Genomic DNA, 18,937 nt, shown 5'->3' with positions numbered 1-18,937 from the left:
CTAACAATACTAAATTAGCACCAGCACTGTAAACACCCCATTCTTAGCTAGTCATGGCTGATTGCATCAACAAAATAGACATCTTTGCCCCGACTACTTGTTCTTGAAGCTGGGGGAGAGACCACAATATCTCAGATGTTAGACAGAATGAGCAAAGACGCTCTCTATCTGGCTCGATGTCTGTGACTTGCCGTCAAGCACAGCCTCACACCTTTCTGTGGAGCAGCTTAAGATCAATCATTTTTGAGATCTGATAACCATTGATTATACTTTGGGTCCTTTTTATTCAAGTGAATAATTGATATATTCCTCGTTGCAGTTGATTCAGAAAAAAAATATACTCTTTATTTACAAGAACAAGACATGAGGAAAATCCCTCACAAGGCCGAAAGAATGCAGAACCTTGACTGGTGTAGCATTGCTGGAGGCATTCATGAAAAGGTAGCTGACTCATCCCTTTACTATATATTTTTCTAGTTTTCTGCCATGATCCACAGCACAAACCTGCATACAATTCGTTCTGAAGGAAAAGCTTATGAAAGCAATGTCATCAGCTGTTTTGCAAATTTACTGGATGAAAAAAGTCATGGTGACATGTGGTGTGATGAAAAACACAGCCCCAGCAGTCTAATTGATTATTATGCTAACAACCTTAACACACTATCTTTTTTAGCTTGCGAGCCTGAGCAAAACGTTGCTTTTGAAGCCAGAGACACAAATTAGCATGGGGCTGCTCAGGTGTTCTCTTCACGTTTGATAGGCTAGCGGTTAGCCAATGAGGAGTGACAGAGGAGCGGCTCCAGCTCTAATTCTGAAACGTCAGTCTACATTTGGATTTTACATCCAGCAGACATACACTCGTAAAGTTAGCTCACCCTCCACAAAGTCTGTCAACATCCCTCTCTTATTGGGTTACCGCGGAGTCTATCTTTCATTTACTTCATGATATTTCCCAACTGCTGTGTCGTGTTGCAAAAGTGGGTTGTGGACCCATTTTTGGTGAATCACGGACAGCTAGTTAAAAAAAAAAAAGTATTTGGATTCTGAGCTTTTTTCAGAACAGTATTGAGCAGTACCAAGTTCCCACAGTCTTGGATAAGTGTCAGGGAATGTTACTCACTCGCTACATATTTAGTGTAGCTCAGTCTTAGCTATAGCAATATGCTTTTGGTATTTCATTCCTTCATTCATTCATTTTCCGAACCGCTTGATCCTCACTAGGGTCGCGGGGGGGGGGGGGGGGGGTGCTGGAGCCTATCCCAGCTGTCTTCGGGCAGTAGGCGATGAGTACCCTGGATCGGTTGCCAGCCAGTCGCAGGACACACAGAGACGAACAACCATCCACGCTCACATTCACACCTCGGGACAATTTAGAGTGTTCAATCAGCCTGCCATGCATGTTTTTGGAATGTGGGAGGAAACCGGAGGACCCGGAGAAAACCCACGCAAGCACGGGGAGAACATGCAAACTCCACACAGGGAGGCCGGAGCTGGAATCGAACCCGGTACCTCTGCACTGTGAAGTCGACGTGCTAACCACTCGACTACCGGGCCGGCCCTTTTGGCATTATGTCAAACATTTTTGAAGCTGTGTTTAAAAATCTAACACACGGATTCAAATTTGCTGTTGACCAGTGGAACCTAACATGCAAACTGAGTGTGCATCCTGCTGTTTTGGTTGATTAGCAGCGACATCGTTGCCATCCCCTCACTTCTCAACAATACCAACATCCTCAGTTCAGATAAATGGAGCAGCGCTCTCTGCATTTTCTCTTTCCTTTTTTTTTTAAAAATAATTTTTTCCATGATTGAACTGTGGTTCTGCGCATGTTAATGTTTGTTGGGAAAACGTTGTCATACATCATGTGCATTGTCACTTGGACAGTTATCTCCATGACAGTGAAATCTGCACTAGGCCGCACTGTTTCCTGGCAACCACCGAGAGACGAATGGCCGTTCTTCATCCATCCTGCTCCCTGGGATTGCCGCACCTTCCCTCCAGCTGCCGTCCCATCGCTCGTGCCTTGCCTCTCTTCATGTCACATCCCTCCCTGCCTCTGCGTCTATCTCCATCGCTCGTCACCACCCAGACGCTGCTGTCTCACCCTGTTTGTGTCTGTCAGCCCAGTGTCACTCTGCCTAAGCCCATGTCTCAATGAAAGACCTCCCTCTGTCTAGCTTGAGCCAATGGAGTCCTGTTTTAGCCCTGGAGGGGGGTGAGGGGGAACACAGGCTGTTTGGGCCTTTCTAACCCCACCCCACCGTAAAAACTAAGAGCTTGTCGCCTGTGCCAATTTTTGTCACAACATAAGTAGCTAACATTATTATTTTACAGACCGCCCAATCTTGATTCTGAACCATTGTTGTCTAAGCAGTCAGAAGCGCTAATGTGCAGCAGGGTAAAGTTAGTTCAGCTTTTTGAAATCTCCTTACTGTAACAAGCTTTCAGGTTGTGGTTCCCCCTGCTGTAAGCTCATTGTGGACGCAGTGTCAAGAACCTGCGCAAGACTTCCTTTTACTTCTGGGTTTACTCCGCATTTTCTCTCTGTGCTTGCAGTCTAAACCATGTACTAAAGTATATGTTTGGTTCACTGAAGACTACATAAAAACTTTTAAAAAAACGTTGTTGTTTTTGTTTTTGTTTTGTTTTTAAATTTTCATCCCTCAATTAAAAAACAAGACATCATTTCAAATTGGCAGTGCAGGAAACACGCTAATGTATGAATTATGATTCGGTTACAAGTTTGGTTCATAAAATCTGTCAGAAAATGGGCATGAATGTTGGTCATTCTTTTGAAAAGCAAAGATGTTTGTAAATGCCTTTTACAATTAATCCTTTATCAAAACGGATGTAAATTAATTTGACAATCGATCCGTTGTCGAGTAATTGGTGCACCTCTAATTTAATGTGTTAAACATGCCAATGTTGAGAAAGCTCTACCCTGCGAATTGTAATTCATGTAATTCATACAATTAAATGGACAGGAAAATAACCCAAAAGGCATCAGCTCAAAAACAACTTTGATTTATGAATGAGGTGGCCATGGCCACAGCGATGTGCTGCCAGAGTTGAATTTGCATGTCAACTTTGCGTTTGTGTCTGATCCACCTCTTTGCGCTTCTTCTCGCCGGGCTCCCTCCCCCTCCAAAGCCATTCAAGTGGAACACCGCAGGATTATCTCTCAGCCTCTGAGACACGTTTGTTTGGTGGCACTTGTCGTCTCTGGGTTCACATTGGCAACAGAGGTCAATATCAACATTTGGTTTATCTTTGAGATCACCTATTCGTAGGGATATTTTTGGACGACCCCATCTTCAAATCTTCAAGTGTGTTTTGCTGTTTTTTTTTTTTTCAAATGAAGGCAATGATGGTAAGTGAATACTCACGACAATGTACATGCAAAGTGTACATCAAAAGCATACTTTGAATATGACATTACTGCGATGAATAGGGAGCAGTATTAGAAACAGTAACTGTGGTCGTTATAGCAACCTCCTCAGCCAAGGGTGTTGAAATTTCTTATTTCATGACACTTGCAGTGCCACCTCCCACTATTGTTTTCTCTTCTCTGTCTTTCGGGATGCATGGCACGACCAGAACTGTAGGATGCCTTGTTTTTGCGCTTTGCAACTTTGTGAGTCACCAGTCTTGTGTAAATTGTGCATTGTGACTGACTCTTCAGTTCCGTCTAATTGTCTATCCACCTATAGAAGCATGCAAATGTGCAAAAATGTACAGGGCACAGGATTGTTTTTCCAGAGTTAAGTTTAGCTTCTCGCAAGTCTGTTTGGCTTGTTAGGGGATTGTTGCATCAGGCTGGATCTTAACTGGCTTCCACGTCACCTGGTGTCATCGTCACAAATGCAGAAGGTAATTGGACAACTCAGTTGAGGGGCAGGCTGCTTGACCAGCACCGTGTGATGGTTGCTGAGATTTTGACTGCTTAACTGTGAGGCTGCTTTAGGCTTTCTTGTCATGACAGGAGAAGATAATGTTCATAATTTCTTCGGGCTTGCAGTTGATCTTTTTTTTCCCTGAAACTTTCTGAGACTTTTTTTTTTTTTACTTTTATCAGGCCACGTGAAATATTTTGCTACACCAACCTTTGAGTGAAATAAGTCGATATGAACTTAGTAGAGGGCTTTAGACTCAAAGTCTACATTCATATCTGGTTGGAAGGGGAACTGTCCCCACCAGGTTGGGCGCATGGAATCTCTTCGTAAGCTGAAAGCTTCAGCATGTTCGGCATACCAGGAGATGTTTGTACAATTCCATGCTGGGAGATGGATGATGACGATGGAGCTACTAAGCAAGAGAGCTTCGTAGCAATCTGAGCCTAGCCTCGGGTGCCTCCACAGCAGCATGCTAGAACAAGCAAATGGATGTACCCCCCTGTTACCGTCGCATGTGTTTAATTTACTCAATGCCTGCCATGGGATATTTTTATTATAGGTCTGCAAATAATGATTATTTGAATCATCACGTAATCTTTCAAACAATTAATCAATTACTCAATGCATCTGATAAAAACAGTATTTTAATTTCCACCCTTTCACAAAAAATCAGGACATTCTGTCTTTGTTTTTGTTCCAGCTTTAGCTGGAGTGGAGGGCGTTTCCCTCCAGCAGGTGCACTTGTTCCTTGTTCCCGATCAAAGCTTTGCCCGGTATTTAAGGACTGCTAAATTGCCTACTCTGTGTCAGATTATTGTCCTTGCTTGGTGTTTATGCTCAAGTGTTGTTTTCTCGCTCTCGCTCACAGTCATATCGCTCTCTTTATTCTTTGTTTTATAAATATTGGTATGACTTAATGTTTTTGATCTTGTATTGGTGGAAATTGGACTCTTATCATTCCGTGTGTATTCCCTGTGTTACTTCACTTTGCCTTTTGCAAACGCTTTTTGCTGATGCTTTTTTTTTTCCTGGCTCCTTGTGATCAGCCATTTCTGTTTGTACTTTGTGGGCCCGGTTTTCTGTAAAAAAATATTTTTATCGCAGCTTGTCTGAGCCTGCATTTCTGGGATCCTTAAACATTATTCGGCTCAGTTTCAAACCTGCCATTTTCCCATGGAGTAGCTGAAATTCTGAGGATTTGATAAATGTTTACTTAAAAAACCATCTAAACAATTAATTGATTATCAAAAACAATTGTTAATTTCATTAGTTGTTGATTCATCATTGCACTTACATATGTTTTTGTGAATGCTCTGTGTGTGTGTGCGTGTGTGTGTGTGGCTGTGGCTGTCTAACTCTCTAAATGGGGGAGTACGCCCAGTTGTAAGTCACAGCACACTGCCCATCCAATTGGCACCTTTATTTACAAACTCAAAATTGCACCACTTCCGAGTGGATTGACACTAACTTGAAAATCGCCACACAACAGCAAGTTCACTTATGACTTGAGATGGGAAAAGTACTCACATTCTATACTATTAAAAAACGACATTGGTAAAAGTACTCATTCAAATAATTACTCAAGTAGAAGTGAAATAGTCCAGGCTCTGAAGTTAAAATGACGAGTCAGAGTATTTTTTTTTAACCAGAGGTTTCGTCCTCACATATAATTTGAAGGCTGTTCAAGTTGAAAGATCACCACAAAACATCCCAAACAATCATGCAAATAGATGCAACTCGATGTGCTTTTTGGTAACATACCAAATAAGCACATGAAGCACGTGTCAGAAATTCGCCTGGAATGAAACCAGCGGCTGCTACTCTGTTGCAGGAAATATATGAATACTGAAGTGTGGGATTTGTATGTAAAGTGTCCATGTAATGGGTCAGGGCTTGGACAGTGGATGAATCCAAGATCACGCATGTGGGATGACAGTCGGATTTTTTCTAGGGCATGCCAGTATGAGACGTGCATTCTCGTTCCTTGGGGCAGGGAAACTGGATGTGTGGCTGAGGAAGCTATTTTTATCCCACCATTATGAACATCTCGCTGAATCTGTTCCGTTCAGTAATTGCCACATTATCCCGCAAGGCCTGCTTAGTTATTTTTGTGAGTTAATATTCATCCAGGAGCTTCATGTATGTTGTATAAGCATTTCTTTTCTTTCTTTTCTTTCAGTGTACAGGAAGCCGAGTGCCGCTGCAGAGCACAGGTTTGGTTGAGAAAGACCATTGCAACATCCGCAGAAATGTCTGGCTCCTACGATGAAACTGCAGGTGCTGACGACACCATGGACAGCTTCTGGGAGGTACGAAAACACAAGATGGCGCCTATAAGTATGACTCTGTCCCTCGCATAATATTATGTCAACAAATTTGTGAGTTCTCTGTTCATAAGAACATAAAACTACAACAAACATATTTTGGCCGAGTGGTTAGGTGACCTGACTCCTTGTTGAGAGGTCAGGCTTTGGCACAGGCCTTCCAGCGTGGATTTTGCATGTTCCCCTTGTACTTGAGTGGGTTTTTGCCTGCTACCCGGGCTTTTACCCATGTTCAAAAAAATGATAAAATGGATGTTATGTTAATTGTAGATGTGAATTGGTGTGAAAGTGAGTGTCAACTATAAACCCGATGATTGGTTGTCCAAGGTGTACCCCGATAAGATCCAGCTCACCTGCGACCCAAACAAATCTTTTATGTCAGTGTGGAAAACTGTTATGCCTCCATGGTTGTTGAAATGGACCAATTCAGTCATCGTGGACCGTAAGACACAATGTCTGGTTTGACTGAGCATATTTTATCAGATTTTGTTACGATATCTTTGTTCCCTTACACAAAATAATCAATCCCATTTTCTGAAAGTTAGAAGAAAAATATTCCACTCTTGCATGCATTTTCTATGTAGATCGTCCTCATTAGGATACCCTATCCCAGATTACTTTGGATGCGATTGCTTAGTTTGTTCGCCAGCCAATTGCAGGGACGAATTTTAATTCGATTCATACTTAACTTTGGATGAAGTAAATGTAACAAGAATTTCACCCCCAAACCTTGTCCACATCGCTTGCATAATGGGTAGTTCTTTCTGCTCCAGATCCCAGAAATATCAACAGATCACAGAGCATGAGAGAACGCTCAACATTCCTTGGCCAGTTTACCCACAGTTCCTTCCAAGACACGGGTCGCTCCTGTGCTTCGTTGTACTTCATCCTCTGGCCCATTGCATTCATCTGGCGCTCCTCCTCTGCTTACCCACAGACTCTTTGTACTAGATGACGAATTCTGCTTTGGCTCTGCTCCACCGCTTCTTGCTGTAGTGTCCAAGGCTCAGTTGTCCCTGGAACACCATGCAAATGATCTGGGTGTTTCCAATGGGGATCTACTTCTGTCACAACTTGCTGGGGCTTCCACTTTCTACAGCACTTAGTAGTTTTACCTGTGTGTCTTACATTCCCGTCTATAGACAATAAAATTGTACTGATTGTCCTTGCCTTGGTGGCTTGAAACTCCTCAACCACTGATGAGACTGTCAAAAGAAGCTTCGGAAGCTTGTTCTCCAGGTTGATCGGACAAGGGGCCTCCCTGCCATTTCCATAAAAAAAACTTGCTGCACAGTCTTTCCATTTCTTCCAACTGAGGCATGGGAAAGTCGTAGAGTAGAAACGGACAATGCAGCTGATGTATGAATCCATACTGAAAGCACGAGACTTTCAACCTTCTAAGTAGTTGGCTGTGCTCAGTTGCCTTGAGCGTGTTGTTCACTTGGGCTACTGTGTTGGTTGGGTTGTCACTGTTCTTTAGTGAGCTTCTTTCATGCTTTCTGAGGTATCGAGGCCCTTCAGATTAGCTGGTGTGGGAGAAAAAAGAATATTTACTCATAGGAATAAATCCAGATGTGTCTCTGTGTGCCTTTCTTTGCACATGTCCTTGGGCTTTCTTCAAAGGTATGCTGCGGGTTGTTGAAAAAACTTTTCCTTCTTTATGCTTCTCCTCTCCTCTCTCTCATTTGCTCCTCTCTCTCATTTGCTCCGGCGCTGCACCGATGTATTTTGTTGCGATATATTTTGCACGGCAGCACGGTCTCCGTGCCTTCTGCTCGAGAGTGACGCCCCCGAAAACGTAAATCAACAATGACTTCAATGACACTCAGAAAAGCAAACACGTAATGCGCCAAACAGAAAATCAAGAGAGGAAATCACAAAATAAATTATATGGGGAGCGGGGGGTTGTGAACACACAACAAATGAACAAACTACACAAACAACTCCGAGACAGTCCAGTCTCCTACAAAAGGAAAGATGTTACCAGCCAAGTCTTGTGTCGTTATTAAACAAACACATGACGGAAGTCCGACAGAGCGTGAAAGCAACGCATTCTCGCCGTACGTAAACAAGCATTTGCTCTGGAGCAAATTTAACCCAGTTGCGTTCACACGTGCAAATTTACACCGGTGCTGCTTCGCTAACGAGCATTTGCTCTGGAGCAAAATTTTAAACCACCTCCCTGAGGTGGATCAAATTTGGTCCGGTGTAAGCTGTTTTCCGGGGCTAATTTGCACGTGTGAACGCTCTACTGGGGCAGCCCCGGCGTAGCACCGGACCAAATCTTGCCGTGTGAACACCCCTTATGCTTCTCCTAGTTGGTTTCAGTTCTCCAAAACTAGCTTAGCTTTGAGCTCACCTCTGAGTTTATCTCACTATTCACTCACTACTCTTCACTTGCTTTCTTCCACCTTTCCTTGAGTGTCTCTAACTCTCCTCACAAGTTTTTGATCTGCTGCTGTCGCCAGCTCATGGCTTTGTGGTCTTGCTTTTATTTTCATACCAACGGTTTGGTGTCACATCGAGTGCATCATCTTCAATCACGGTCATGATCTTCTTAGTGTCATCTCTTTTCAGAGTGTTGTCCAGGATGGTATTTCTATCCTCATCCAGCGTGGCCCATCTCCCGTCTGGTGCTGGTGGTAAATTCAGATATGGTTTGCTCTCCAAGTCTTTTGGACTTTCAGGTTCACACAGTCATCCTGTGCTCTGAGTAGGTAGATAAAGGAGGTCCGGGGCATTGTGGTTTACCACCTGGCCCTGGTCCACCAAATGACAAATAACTTCAAATGCAGCGAGATCATTCTGTGTAAGCTCAGTTGCCCTATGTTGCTGAAACGGCTCTTTGCACGAAAACGACCTGCAAATACCATTTAGAGTCTTCAATCGACCGAACACACTAACGTTTTTAAACTGTGGTAGGAGGCTGAAAACCCACACAAACACAGGGAAAGGGTGCAAACACCACACAGGAAGGCTGGAGCCAAGATGAAAAAAACTTTGAACTGCGACACAGACATGCCAACCACTTGCCCAACATGCTGCCAAAAAAAAAAAAATCAAAAATGAATACAAAATTCATTCAACTTAATTGTAATGTGTAAAAGAAAAAAAACAGCTATCAGAAATAACTCATTGATGTTGTCATAGAGCCAAGTTCAAGAATATCACAAGCTGTTTAGACACGATGCAAATTCCAGTAAGGTCAATGTGTACGAAAATGCATCGATTGTGTAAGAGAGCAAGGCCATTTTAAAACCTAATTAGTCTTAATGAATTCCCTCTGTACAGAGGCTTCTTTGTGTCATGGCACTCAGCTACAAGGGTACAAAGAGCCTCAGTCATCATGATTCTGAAGAGGACTTTCTCACTGTGCGTGGTGCACAGTTCCCCCATCTGCAGACGAATAACGCACCCTAGATCATGTTGTGCGAAAAGATGTTATTCATAAGTAGAAATCACCTGTGTTGGTGTTTTTGTTGTTCTGTTTGTGAAAGTACATGCATACAGACACACGTCATAGTCTGCACCAGCCACACATTACACTGCATCTTTGTGAGGGTTAGCATTAGCACAGTCTGCACCCTCTATTCATTACCGTCTCTTTTTATGTCGTCCATCCCTTCGTCTGCCTGCTCTACACACTACTCTGGGGATTAGTGCGTGCACTCTCACGCTCATGTACACACACTAACACAAGCCACTGCCATTGCATAACTACACATGCAAAGGCACGAGCCCCTCACTCCTCCCATCCTCTCCATCATGCTACATGAGCTCACCTCCCCCCCACCCCCTGCAGGCACTGATGAGGCGGAGCCACGCTGCCTGGCCCTGTATTATTATTATTATTTTTTAAGGAAATCCTTCTTAAGGCACCATATCTGAATAAAAATGGACGCCATACTATGATACAACGGTGCGATCAGTGGTATCAGTTGGCCTAGTTGACTAGACAGGCCAGGTCTACTGATGTGCAATATAGGGAGGGTATTCCATTGCAGATGAGCTGTAGGGCATCTTTGGATACATTTTTGATAAATCGCAACACTTAATAATGAGTCTTAATGCATCTTACAAGTCAAGTATGGACCATACAACATGTAATCAATGTTGGTCATTTGTTCCCAGGTGGGGAACTACAAACGTGCTGTCAAGAGATTTGACGATGGCCATCGACTGTGCAATGATCTCATGGGCTGCCTGCAGGAACGGGCCAAGATAGAAAAAGCTTACGGGGATCAGCTGACCGCCTGGTCCAAGAGATGGAGACAGCTCATTGAGAAAGGTTGAATGCTTCAAAACAATAAGTTGTCGTCAATTGACACATGTAATCTAAATCAGTATTGATTGGACTTTTCTCAGGGCCTCAGTACGGCTCTGTGGAGAGGGCCTGGTTGGCTGTAATGACCGAGGCAGAGAAGGTAAGCGAGCTGCACCAAGACGTCAAGAACAACCTGGTGAACGAGGATGTGGAGAAAGTCAAGAACTGGCAGAAGGAGGCCTATCACAAGCAAATGATCGGAGGCTTCAAAGAGGCAAAGGAGGCAGAGGAAGGGTTTAAGAAGGCTCAGAAACCCTGGGCAAAAAAACTCAAGGAGGTCAGAGAATGTTTTATTCCAGTAGAATGTGCATCTTTACCTTACAAACAAGATGGTCTGTGTCACTTGGGTTCATCAATCTTTCTAGAAAAGAAAGGGATGAAAGTCTTTTTATCAGATGAATCACATCCATCCAGAGCCACTAAGATCAGAGGTATACTGTAGGTACACTGCATAGCGTAAGCTTGGGAAGCAGCCACGGTGACACACATCCTTTCTGCAACTAAAGTATTTAGTTATCTGCCGAGCTCAGACTCCAGTAGAAGCACTTGGGGGCTAAAGCCAAGCTGTTTTTATTTTTTGGACCGGGATTTGAAACCTCTGGTTTTCTGCTTTGCTGTCCTAATGAGTTCTGATAAAACTCCTACTATGGCAATATCCACGCGACTCTTTTTGAGAAACTGCTAGATCAGCCACAACTTACTGTTTCTACATTGAATTCGACACACAAATTGACACATGTAGCAGTCAATAAAAGCGTTATGTGATTCCGAACTTGAATATGAGCTCACGATCATTGTGAAGCGTCTTTGTGTGTCTGGAAAAGCGCAATGTAAAATTCTGATGCATCAATTTTCTGCGGTTGTTGTACCCTGTCTTCGAATCAGATTGTGAGTGGGATCGTGACAAAATATACTGTATGTGTTTGGACATGCAGATGGAGACAGCAAAGAAAGCTTACCACATGGCATGCAAGGAGGAGAAGCTGGCCGCCGCTCGAGAGGCCAATGGCAAGACTGAGGCTTCTGTCACACCGGACCAGCAGAAGAAACTCCACGAGAAAGTGGACAAATGCAAACAGGATATGCAGAAAGTAGGGAAAAGACAGGAAAAGTTATACCTATATCGACCATCCCCTTTGGTTTTGTAGATCCAAAAAAGCATTCCTAGAATTGCTGATATACGAACAATTTGAGGACATTTGTGTTTCAGTTTGAATATCTGCATACTGCGAGTATAATCTCTGTATGCAGTTTAAAAAGCGGGACATCATCATGGGAGGCTTTGTGACTTTCCACAGATGTTTGCATGTGAGTTTATCCTTTTAATTTCACCCAGGCTAAAGAAAAGTATGAAAAGTCTCTAGAGGAGCTCAACAAGTGTTCACCGCCCTACATGGAGAGCATGGAGCAGGTGTTTGACCAGTGCCAGCAGCATGAGGTGAAGAGGCTGACTTTCCTGAAGGAGGCCTTGCTGGACATCAAACGCCACCTCAACCTCACAGAGAACCAAAGGTCAGCCACACTTAAACATTGAAAACACCAAACACACATGTCTTTGCCCTGAAGGAGGCTGAAACAAGTCCCACTTTCTTCACACGTGATATAAGTAGGTCTTTCGTAACAACGGTATGCAGGGAGAGAAATTAGGACCCACTTTTCCTCATTTCATTCTTGTCAGTCGGGATAGAATGATTGATCTGGCCAAGTAAGGGTTTATTTTTAACATGTCACGCTCACTTATTAATTGATAAATTGAATGCGTGTCATGCCGTGAAGCAAAACTGAGCCTTGAGCTTTTGGGAAGTGACGCTCATCCTGGTATAATTGCTGTTCATTAATTATTCAATCCCATTTAAAAAGATTATGGTAGTCTAATGATTTTCGTACTTCGTATTCATTCTAATTAATTTTCAAGAAGAGAGGAGTTTGTACAAGAGTGCATTTGGTTTGCATTTTACAGTGCAATTAAGTTAAACAAATGAGCTTGTCATGTTTGGTGCGAAGCAAACAAAGCAGCATATGCACTATCGCCTATGACCGCTATACTGGTATACTATAGTTCTCTCAGCACAGGCTCAGTTCACTCAGTAGCCACTGAAAGTCAAGTGACGAATAAAAGTGGTTGAAGCAACTTGCCATTGCATACAATAAATACTTTGGGCGACTGGTTCGCATTTCTGCCTCACAGTGCAGCGATCGGGAGTTCGAATCTGGGCTCTGGCCTTCCTGTGTTTGGTTTGTATGTTTTCCACGTGCCTGCGTGGGTTTTCTCCGGGTACTCCAGTCTCCTCCAATATTCCAAAAATATGCATGGCAGGTTAATGGAACACTCTAAATTGTCCCTACCTGTGATTTTGAGCACGAATGGTTGTTCGTCTGTGTGTGCCTTGCGAGTGGCTCGCAACCAGTTCAGGGTGTACCCCGCCTACTCCCCGGAGACAGCTGGGACTGGCTTCCAGCATGCCCTCAACCCTCATGAGGCTAAAGTAGCTCGGATAATTATTTAGTTTAATTTGTTTGGATTTTTTTAATAACGTAAATCCAGTCACTGTTCCAATCAGAAGATGGACCAATCTATTTAGCAACTTGTTTATTTCACACACAGACTCGCTTAAATTTTACCAATGTTGGATTTTTACAAAAATCCGACTGTACAGTATTTGCTGTGAAACCTTGGATTATTTCCAATGGTAGCACAGAACGACCCTGCCATAAAATGCAAAATATCTGCCGATCAGATCCGTGCAAAGCCTAATAAATACATTGAATATGTTTTTAATGCTTCATGAAAATTCATTTTCCCATCACTACAAAACACGGCTGAAAACACTTCGTGACAACAAATAATATTTGACCCGATTTTCTCTGGAGAATTTGTCAGTGCAATCCGAACTACAGAAGCTGCCTCTAGCTATGTAGAATGTCACCTCTCTGGCAGCCAAGGAAGTTGTGTGCGAGGTCAAGAAGTTCCGACCAGATGTAGTCAAACGCATCTGGATAAATAGCTTGGATCCAGAACTAGTCTTCTTGACAGGGGTTGAACTCTCTTCTACTCTGGAATTGCCCCCACTGAAAGAGCCAAGCTGGTGTGGGTTGATTTCCCCTGGCTCAATGCCTGTTCACCTTGGTAGACGAGACAGTAGCTTCCCTCCGCCTTCGGATGCAGGTGCAATTCCTCCTGTTGTTTTTGTTCATGCACCAAAAACAGTTTACAGCAAAGAGCGGTTCAGCTTCTGCAATGATGCGAACTCTGCATCGGGCTGTCATGATAAAGAAGCAGCTGAATCTGAAAGAAAAGCTCTCAAGCTCTCAAGTTTTGGGCTTCCCCATTTAGGCTGTTACCCTTGCAACTGCTTGGTTGATCAGAAGAGAATGAAAGGATCGATGGCTCAAGTTTAAATTCATGAAAAATAAAAGCTTCAGTCAGCACTGCCATGATCCTAAAATAAAAGCGCTCTCAGCTCACAACTTCAACGGAACTGTTGGTTTCATTTGCAAAGTGGACAGCATCGTCGTGTGTCCTCTGGTGGATATTTCATGTCACTTTCATTCTTTTTACATCTCTCAGCTACGCCACAATATACAGAGAATTGGAACGTACGATCCTGTCAGCAAACACACAAGAGGATCTGAAGTGGTTCAGCAACAACCACGGACCTGGCATGCACATGAACTGGCCCGCTTTCGAGGTACGACCAAATCTATTCCTCTCCCTCCTGCAAAAGTGCTCTTGTAGATAACCCCGATTTCAACACACTAAGACAGATATGCGATAATAAGTGCACGATACAAAGTGTGTAATGCACGCTGATTCAGAATATTCCTATTTTTAACCAATATTCTGATATTTCTGGCAATTTGGAGCACCTATATTTGATGTGAAGTTTCCAGTAGAGCTTTGGGTCTATTAAGACACTCAGAAATTTCATTTCATAAACGCTTTCAACTTCCACATTGTCAATTTCTACCTTGATTTGTGCACTTATTTTACAATTTACAAATATTATTAATTTATTTTTTATTAAAGTTCAAAAATAGTTTATTTATGTCGAACCCGCGTTTTGATCTTTGCATTTCAATAAAGAGGCTCTTTAAATACTGCTGCAAGTCCTCCCCAGTGCATAAACTATTGTGTCATCTGCAAAAATTACACATTTCAATCACTCAGAACATCTTTGTTTAAAAGGAACAGTTTGGGCTTAGCCTGAGGGGTGTCCAAAAACAAAAACAGCTCTTAATTCATATTCCACTTTTTGCATCATTTTTGAGCAGGAATACAACCCGGACCAGGCAAGTGCCCCTCCAAAGAAGAAGAAACCAGATGGAGCCCCACCCACTCCTAGTACGGATCACGTGGCCCCCCCTGGTGACCGGAGCAGGTTAGTTCCTTTGACTTTTCTTCAATCAAATGGAAAGGTACTGCCTTTCGAATCATCTGTTCTTTGAAAGAAAGGATGAAAATCATCTCACAGCATTGCTATTTCCTGGCAGCGCTCAGTCATACCATGAATGTGAATCATGTTTTCTAGATCTGCTGTGAAAATGTTCAAGACAGGTTTATGGTGCATGAATGGGTTTCATTTTTTCGCTTGTCGCCCATTTAGTTTTGCACCTAACTCAGCACCGTCAAACTCACCATGTATATTGTTTTTCTCTAGCGTGAGCAGCTATGAGAAAAACCAAGCATACTCAACTGAGTGGTCTGATGACGAGCAGCCTGCTGCCTACTCTGGCAACGAAAATGGTGGAAACGGAAACTCATTCGAGGAGGATTCCACCGCCGGGAAAGGCGTTCGCGTGCGAGCTCTCTATGACTATGATGGCCAAGAGCAGGATGAGCTCTCTTTCAAAGCAGGTAAATACCGATAAATACCAGGTAAATAAAAAATGATATTTCAAAATGTTATTGTGCAACTGCACCTTGGTTGTTGTTTTGTAATGACAAAAGTGATCTGAAATTCCCGACGTTGCCTTCGACTGCATTTTAATGTGTCTTCCAACCAAAGACATTTTTCGATCGTCTCCAAAAATACGTTAAGGGACACATCAAACCCTCTGATTAAAACTGACTCTTCTTTTTACCATTTGACCCCATCCTACGTGTTGACGAAGGTATGCTATGACTTGACAGGCGATGAGCTGACCAAGACTGAGGATGAAGACGAACAAGGCTGGTGTCGAGGTCGTTTGGACAGCGGCCGAGAGGGACTGTACCCGGCCAATTACGTTGAGCCGATCTAGACCAGTGGCGGGACAAAGAAAAGACATGCTCCTGGAAGCAGCTTGAACCACACCATCCAATTGCACCGCACATAGCCAGAGACTTAAGAGCAACACATCCCTTGCCCAACAGATGCGCGAAGCAGTCATCAAAACTTAGTAAACTAAAAGACAATACATCGGTATACAGTATATTTTAGCCAGCTTTTGGGGTGGTTGGACACATTTCAAAACAAGAGTGGCAGTTATCCCAGTATATACACACTCAAGTCCAGACCTCGACAGGAACATATGGCTTCTCTGTGTAGCTGTATATAATGGACAATGCAGCGTATTTCAACAAACAGCCTACTGTAGTCTGTTGTGCAAATGCAAGGTTAATATAATCAGTAATACCCATTCAACAAAGACGAGCTTCTCTAACCTGCATTGTGTATATACAGTATGATGCCATTTTTGTGAAGCTTTTTTTTTTTTTTTTTTAATGCTGTGTGTGGTCAGTCATCATTCTTACATCAGGAATGCTGTGTCGTGTTTTCAGTAGCACAAACAGAATCCTCTTTTTATTTTTGGAAGTGATATTTTCCGTGCTCCGGTCCAACCCCTTTACCCTTGTGTGCAGTGTTATGTGTTTAACTGTTTCTGAGCGTGCATAGCAGCATGTGCTATGCAACAACTCCCATTCCTTGGACCCTCCAGCCTTGTTGAGGCCACAACCTGATGCAACCCTTACGACTACAAATGCAGACGTCACTTTGAAAGCATCGCATGCATCTGTTCCCATGAGAGGAAGCTTGCTGACGATAACGCTTGATTTTTTTGTTTGTTTTGTCATCGTGCAATCCATTGAGAAGGGACATCTCATTCTAAACCTACTAACAACTACTGTCAGTGACGAAGCAAAGCCGGATCAGCGCATCCTTTTTGAAACGAGTACTGCAGTGTAAGAGGGGTTTCGTACAATGCCTATGCCAGCATTTTTCTACCAGGAAGGGGTCAATGGAGGCCTGCTGAGCCCCAGACCATTGCACGAAGACTAAGCCTCCTCAACAGGACATGAATGTACTAGTGTTCAGGCATGAAGGAGCCATGCTGTCCAACGGAAAACACAGTTCTTCACTGTCAGAACCCCCCGACGAGTTACGTGGCCCGTTTTTATGCTGAGCCAAAGAATGACCCACCACCATCAACTGCATTTTCCCTCCATGCAATAACCTCACATATCATGTAACTAGACAAGATCGATTTGTAGCTGCCTCCCAGTCCACCAAAGCTTAATTTGTCTTCACACCAGTGGCAATGACACAGGGGATCCTTTCGTCACCATTAATACACTGCGCATGCACTGCTTGCAGTGTATTAAGGGGCTGCTTTTCATTTGACTTCAAAGTTTGAATCATATCTATGTTTGCGTTCAGCAAATGGATTTGTGTGTTGTCATGCCATGGGTTACTGCTAAATTTGCTCAAATGGTTAACAGTATGAGAGACACCTGTTTAGAAGCGCTGGGGTTTTTTTCAGATGTGTTGCTTTTGGTATCACAGTGAGGAGAAACACATCACCAGCTCACAAGTTGTGTCTTACCAGTCGAGTTGTCCAGCTAAGCAAAAAGGACTTGTATCAGCCATGTTCCATGCACATGTAAACACACACACACACACACACACACACACACACGCAACAAGAACGTATTCATCAGACACAAAAAGTACCTGGTTACATTGCCGTTTTGAGGGAGACTTCTTTCAGTATGTATGCATTGTGTAGAAAAAAAATGTTAAAAAAGATGCAAGTGATTGACTACGAAGACAAAATGTCGTGTTATATATGTAAATGTGTTTCATTCAAATAACAGCAATGGAAACATTAAGTAATGGACACCATATCGTATCAATTTTATGGCAATGGTAAGTGTGTCATAAAAGCTCCACTCCAAGCTGTCAGATTTGTAAATGAAGATGTAATTTAAAGATATTATTCTATTGTAACTGTACAACTGTGTTGAGTTGAAAATAAGACCTAACCATGTTGAGGCAGTAAAAATGTGTAAGTGTAAATGCTCTTCCTTTTTTTAATGTTGATATCTACCTTATGCACACAGGGGACCGCAGCTCATGTTGTGGAAACCCTCTAATAGCGGTCCAGGTGATGTATGTTCATAGTTAGTGATGTACTTTTATCTCCTAACTGGTGTAGTGCCTGTTCATCTTGATGTAACAAGACGTTCATTTAAATATGCATAAAGATGATTATGATCACAAAAAAAAATGACTATGGTGATGAAAAATCCCAATCAAATTTGTTGTGATGATGTCAATATTGCGATATTGGTTTGAAAGGGGAACAAGTTTGTTTGAAAAAGCATGGCTCATGTTTTTTTTCTCATTATTTTATTTATTTGCTTGTTTTTAACTGTTAGGTATGCATGGAAAAAATGAACTCATTCGCAGAGGAGAAAAAGGAGCTCTAGATAAGATGAGACACATGATTGTACAATGTATTTTTCAAAAATTTATCATTGAGAAATCAGGAAATAAGAATATTCATTTTCTTTCTTTTGAGAGTGGAATAAGAAGTAGCTGCATGCATGGATCATTATCAATTAAAGACTATTGTACTGTGGTAGAAGCTAAACAGAAATAAGTCCAAACTGGATTGAAGAAAAGGGGACATGTCAATATCTAGAACTGAGGGGAATTAAAAATATTTTGACCTGGAATCATGACTAGTCAAAATTGAAGAATTGTAGATATCCTGAAGTCACAAACTGAAGAATTGTAGATAGAGATCGTGAAATGTCATTGCAGTAATTCCCCTAAGCATACGTCTGCATCTGAAGTATCGCTTTGTAATGACAAAGCACATATTCATGAATGGCAAAAGTGATGTCATTTGTCTTAAACAAAATGACGTGCCAGATTTCTGAAATGCTATTTTGTGGAGAGCATGGAGGAGTGCCCATTGTGCCGTTCACGATTGACCAGTAGCTCGCAAATGAGGTGTCGGTTGATCGCATGGCATTAACTGAATCACTGTCAGCCTTCTCGGTTTTAAGCAATTGCAGCCACTCATAGACCTGATGCATGCGCAGACAAGGGCACTAACTGGCAAAAGTAGCAGTTTCCATTTTGTTATGTCTACTCTAAACTTGATAAAAAAAATATCAAAGTGATCA

At 42.6% G+C, this 18,937-nt stretch overlaps 1 protein-coding gene across 3 annotated transcripts in view; it reads left to right on the top strand.

The window, feature by feature from the left end:
- The window catches only part of pacsin1a (protein kinase C and casein kinase substrate in neurons 1a), a 30,285-nt gene extending 11,804 nt beyond the window's left edge, over nucleotides 1-18,481 (top strand). The window contains exons 1-10 of one of the 3 annotated variants that reach the window (XM_086115263.1): nucleotides 3,186-3,371; nucleotides 6,074-6,203; nucleotides 10,350-10,506; nucleotides 10,584-10,819; nucleotides 11,478-11,633; nucleotides 11,879-12,054; nucleotides 14,111-14,231; nucleotides 14,815-14,921; nucleotides 15,201-15,397; nucleotides 15,674-18,481. In XM_086115263.1, the coding sequence (XP_085971389.1) occupies nucleotides 6,144-6,203; nucleotides 10,350-10,506; nucleotides 10,584-10,819; nucleotides 11,478-11,633; nucleotides 11,879-12,054; nucleotides 14,111-14,231; nucleotides 14,815-14,921; nucleotides 15,201-15,397; nucleotides 15,674-15,783 (1,320 nt within the window). In that variant the 5' untranslated portion in view covers nucleotides 3,186-3,371; nucleotides 6,074-6,143 and the 3' untranslated portion in view covers nucleotides 15,784-18,481. Of the gene's footprint in view, nucleotides 1-3,185; nucleotides 3,372-3,886; nucleotides 4,668-6,073; nucleotides 6,204-10,349; nucleotides 10,507-10,583; nucleotides 10,820-11,477; nucleotides 11,634-11,878; nucleotides 12,055-14,110; nucleotides 14,232-14,814; nucleotides 14,922-15,200; nucleotides 15,398-15,673 lie in introns of those variants that run through there. The other 2 variants (XM_086115280.1, XM_086115272.1) reach the window with 2 other exon arrangements.
- The last annotated feature ends 456 nt before the right edge of the window (nucleotides 18,482-18,937 follow it).

The sequence above is a fragment of the Hippocampus guttulatus genome, chromosome 1 (genome assembly GCF_054856545.1).
Source record: "Hippocampus guttulatus isolate MCC_2025c chromosome 1, RoL_Hgut_1.0, whole genome shotgun sequence".
NCBI lineage: Eukaryota > Metazoa > Chordata > Actinopteri > Syngnathiformes > Syngnathidae > Hippocampus > Hippocampus guttulatus.
This window is presented reverse-complemented; position numbering and strand designations above follow the sequence as displayed.